Genomic DNA, 4,937 nt, shown 5'->3' with positions numbered 1-4,937 from the left:
GCTTGTTTTCTGCTGCTCCAGAGAACAGGACCCGGAGCAATGGATGCAAGCTGCAGGAAAAGAGATTCCACCTCAACATTAGGAGGAATTTCCTGACAGTAAGGGCTGTTTGACAGTGGAACAAACTCCCTTGAAGTGTAGTGGAGTCTCCTTCCTTAGAGGTCTTCAAACAGAGGCTGGGTGGCCATCTGTCGGGGATGCTTTGATTTAGATTACCTGGAGGGCAGGGATTGGACTGGATGGCCCTTGCAGTGTCTTCCAACTCTGATTCTATGATTCTATGTACAGAAAGTATTCTGTGAAAGTAGCTGAGATATAACACAAAAGAACAGAAGATCAGAGTACCATCCCTACCGCAAAGGGAAGCTCCACAACTCGCCACACAATGTGCATTTTGTATGCAAAATCATCAGGTTCGAACCCTGCCTTTTCTGCTTAAAAGATTCAGATAGTCCTATCCCTGCCACTTCCACTGAAAAGACTGAGATAGTAGGTTGCAGGGGGAAACTCTGTCTACTCTATACCCAAGATCTTGTCAGCTGAAACAGAGGGATGAAACAATATAACTTGTAATACGGCAGCTTCATTTCCTAAAGACTGGCAGTTAAAAAACTTCTGGACTGCAAAAGCTCATACACAGAATGTTGTTCAGCTTCAATGCAAAATACAGATTATCTATCTGTATCAATATTTTATTTTATTTCTAACACAACCCAAGATAACAAGGAGATTAAAGATTTTAAAATCAAGTCTGTTTTTGGCTTTGTTTGCTTTTTGGTCTTTCAAATTACTCCATCCCTTCCTTTCTTCCACGGACTTTTCAAACATCTTGTCTGATGAGGGCATCTTGAAAACTTGTGCACAATTTTTCTGATCTAATATGGATTTTGGAACATTTTATCTTAGTATGCTTGTTGGTTTCAGGGGCATGGGTGTCCTCCCAATGTTGCTGGACTGCAACTCCACCTTCCTCCTCCAATGCCTATGTTGGTTAGGCTCTCACCTTCCTCCTCCAATGCCTATGTTGGTTAGGTTGTCCAGCAACATCTGGAAACCAGCCAAATTGCCCGTCCCTTTAAGGTGTCATAAGAAGCTAAACACCCACCCACCAACTTACTATAACAAGCCTAACAGGGCTGTTGGGGATGAACCACTCTCACATAACAGAAGGAAGGAGGGGAATACAGGAGGAAGGTTCTTCTTTAACGCCTGTCCATAGACCCCATGTGAGCAAACCACAGACAGTGAAGCTGACAGCGTGGCAGATGGGAAAGCTCTCCAGGGTTGCAGAAATAAAGCAGTGTGACATCACTTAACTGTCATGACTCTAGCTTACAAATCCCTGTGATTTGTAGTTTGGTGAGGTACCCGAGTTCTCTGACAGAGTTGTCTCAGCATAGGACAAACATTCCCTCAGGATGGAGCCATGACAATTAAAACAGTGTGAAATTGCTTTATTTTTGCAGTATGGATACATCCCAAACTGAAATACCAAGATCAAGTGGCGGAATGGAGGGAGAGGACAAGGAAAGTGAGGCACTCATACTGAGGATGCAGCAAGCTTGTTTTCTGCTGTTCCAGAGACTAGAACATGGAACAATGGATGCAAGCTACAGGAAAAGAGATTCCACCTAAACATTAGGAGGAATTTTCTGATAGTAAGAGCTGTTCGACAGTGGAACACACTCCCTCGGAGCGTGGTGGAATCTCCTTCTCTGGAGGTTTTTAGACAGAGGCTGAATAGCCATCTGTCAGGGATGCTTTGATTGAGAGTTCCTGCATGGGGGGGGGGGGGGGTAGGACTGGATGGCCCTTGTGGTCTCTTCCAACTCTATTGTTGTACCTCTTGTGAACAAATCCTGTCAAAAAAAAATCCCAAGATAGATTTGTTTTAAGATTGCCCTAAACTGGATAGGACTAGAAGGCACACAACAACAACAACAACAACAACAACAGAGCCATGGTTGGAAGACCATGAAAATCCCTTGGCTGACTCTGTGCAAGTTGCAGTCTCTCAGACTCAGAAGATAGCCATGACAAACCCGCTCTGAAGACTCTTGCCAAGAAAACACTGTGATAGCTTTGCCTTAGGGCTGCCACACATTGAAAACGACTTGAAGGCACACAACAACAACAGCAACAGCAACTACAAGCCTAAATTTGTATTTCTGTTAATGTTTTTAGCTTTTATTTGGTCATGCCCTACATTTTTCTTATGTAGTTAGACTTTGCAGAATCTCTGAGACTAAATGAAAGAATGAAGTCTACAAAAGCTCATACTGCCAACTTCTATCTACTTCCTCAGATACATTTGGAAAAATGCATCTGAGGAAGTAGATGTAATTCTACAAAAGATCATGCTACCAACTTCTTTCTTTCAGATAGTCTCAAAGACGTTATGAGATCTCTCTACATCTCGGATTCTACAGACTAACACCGCTATATCTTTGAATGGCTATTGTTATAATTTCTTACCTGCCCCTCTCAATGTATCCCATCAGCAAATATATCTGAGGAAGTAGACTTGAGTCCAGGAAAGCTCATGCTGCTAACATCTTTCTTTCAGTGTCTCAAAGTTGCCACAAGATTTCTCTACACACTGATTCTACAGACTAACACAGCTATAGCTTTTAATTATCTCAGCGAGTCTCTGTGGTGCTACAAATCTCTACCTACATACTTATTCAACAGACTAACAGGACTATATTTCTGAATTCTTTCTTTCAGTGAGTCCCAAAGGTGCTGCCAGATCTCTCTCTATTATAACAACTATCATAATGAACACTTATTGACCTAATACAATATTGATTGCTTTCATGAGCTCCATATACTATTTCTTCAGACTATATCTCTGAATTCTTTCTTCCAGTGAGTCTCAAAGGTGCTCCAAGATCTCCCTCCACATACTGATTTTGCAGATTCACATGGCATTATTTCTACCATGGGAACATATATCCCTAACCCAGTGGGGTGACCCTGGAACATGTCCAAAGGCACACGAATGGAGAAGGGTCTGGAAACCATGCCTTATGAGGAATGGCTTAAGGAGCTGGATATGCTTAGACTGTAGAAGACGGTTTAGAGGTGATATGACACCCCTGTTTAAGTATTTGAAGGAGTGTCACAGAATCACAGAATTGTAGAGTTGGAAGAGACCACAAGGGACATCCAGTCCAACCCCATTCTGCCATGCAGGAACTCTCAATCAAAGCATCCCTGACAGATCCTCATATTGAGGAGAGAGCAAGCTTGTTTCCTGCTGCTCCAGGGAACAGGACCCGGAGCAATGGATGCAAGCTGCAGGAAAAGAGATTCCAGCTCAATATTAGGAGGAACTTCCTGACAGTAAGAGCTGTTTGACAGTGGAACACACTCCTTCCTCGGAGTGTAGTGGAGTCTCCTTCCTTAGAAGTCTTTAAGCAGAGACTGGATGGCCATCTGTCAGGGATGCTTTGATTGAGAGTTCCTGCATGGCAGAATGGGGTTGGACTGGATGGCCCTTGCAGTCTCTTCCAACTCTATTATTCTACTTCCTGCCAAAAAAAAGTCCCATTATACGTTTGCCTTAGGACTGACTTAAACTGGGTAGGACTGACAGTAAGGGCTGTTCAACAGTGGAACATGCTCCTGTGGAGATTGTGGTGGAGCCTCCCTCCTTGGAGATCTTTAAGCAGAGGCTGTAGGGTCTCTTGGGGGTGCTTTGATTGGGAGTTCCTGCATGGCAGAATGGGGTTGGGCTGGATGGCCTTGTGGTCTCTTCCAACTCTATGATTCTATGATGCTAAGCCTCTCTCTCTCTCTCAGCCTCAGAGGAGGGCGATGGCAAAAGCCCCTCTGCAGACTGACAGGGCTACACAGAATCACAGAGCCCAGTCCAACCCCATTCTGCCATGCAGGAACTCTCAATCGAAGCCCCCCTGTGACAGACGCCCACCCAGCCTCTGCTTAAAGACCTCCAAGGAGGGAGACTCCGCCATATCTCTGAAGTCTTGCCAAGACGTGCCGGCGACAGGCTCAGGCCACAAGTGCAAGACAGCCACAGCAGCGGCGACGGGGCTGGGGCTGGGTCTGTGGTGCGAGGAGGAGCCCCACTGCCTGCCTGGCTCTCTCACCCGTCTTTCCGCTTGGCCTTGTAGACGTGGCCGTAGGTGCCCCTGCCGACCTTGCAGCCCTCGTACTCGAAGAGGTCCTCCACTCGCTCCCTCTCGCCGGTCAGCTTCACCTTGAAGTCATAGTCCATCTTCATTCAGAGGCCCGCGCTCGCCTCCGCCGCCCGACGCAGCAGGCACCCGGCAGCAGGAGGAGGAGCAGGAGGAGGCCCAGGGGGAGGAGGAGGCCGCGACGCCGACCATCCAGGAGAAGGCAGGAAGCGGGGCCGGGCAGTGGCGGCTGACGTCCTTCTCCTTCCTCCGCCGGCTCTCAAAGAGCCCAAGCTGCACAAGAGCCGGTATCTCGCTGCTCGGAATACGGCCTCCGCGCTTGACGGCGCTGTCGCAAAAGGAGAGGCGCGTCGTCGTAAAAGGCCTCCCCTTTCCCCTCCCATGACCACGTGGAATCCAACCGCCGCCTTAGCCACGCCCCCTCTTTAACCGTCACTCTCAGACTGTTTTCTCCCATCATGCACCGCACCCCAAGCGACCTCAGGAACCACGGGAAATGTAGTTTTATTTCTTTTCTTTCTGAAATATGGCCCATATGCTTCTCAGTCTTCAGCACTCTAGATTTTTTTTTATTTGGAGACTTCAACTCCCAGGATTCCTGAACAATGAACCTATACTGACTGGGGCTTCTGGGAACTGAAGTCCAAAGGAAAAAATATCTGGAGGCCCAAAGGTTGAGAGCCACTGGAACATGGGGATAAGTGAACAGAAAGGGGAAAAAAACTTTATTATTATTATTATTATTATTATTATTATTATTATTATTATTATTATTAT

At 46.4% G+C, this 4,937-nt stretch overlaps 1 protein-coding gene across 3 annotated transcripts in view; it reads right to left on the bottom strand.

The window, feature by feature from the left end:
- The window catches only part of CDK8 (cyclin dependent kinase 8), an 82,177-nt gene extending 77,677 nt beyond the window's left edge, over positions 1-4,500 (bottom strand). For 2 of the 3 annotated variants that reach the window (XM_042458672.1, XM_042458673.1), the window contains exon 1: positions 4,113-4,497. In XM_042458672.1, the coding sequence (XP_042314606.1) occupies positions 4,113-4,246 (134 nt within the window). In that variant the 5' untranslated portion in view covers positions 4,247-4,497. Of the gene's footprint in view, positions 1-4,112 lie in introns of all 3 variants that reach the window. The other variant, XM_042458674.1, reaches the window with a different exon arrangement.
- Positions 4,501-4,937: the final 437 nt, after the last annotated feature.

This window comes from Sceloporus undulatus, chromosome 3, assembly GCF_019175285.1.
Source record: "Sceloporus undulatus isolate JIND9_A2432 ecotype Alabama chromosome 3, SceUnd_v1.1, whole genome shotgun sequence".
NCBI lineage: Eukaryota > Metazoa > Chordata > Lepidosauria > Squamata > Phrynosomatidae > Sceloporus > Sceloporus undulatus.
This window is presented reverse-complemented; position numbering and strand designations above follow the sequence as displayed.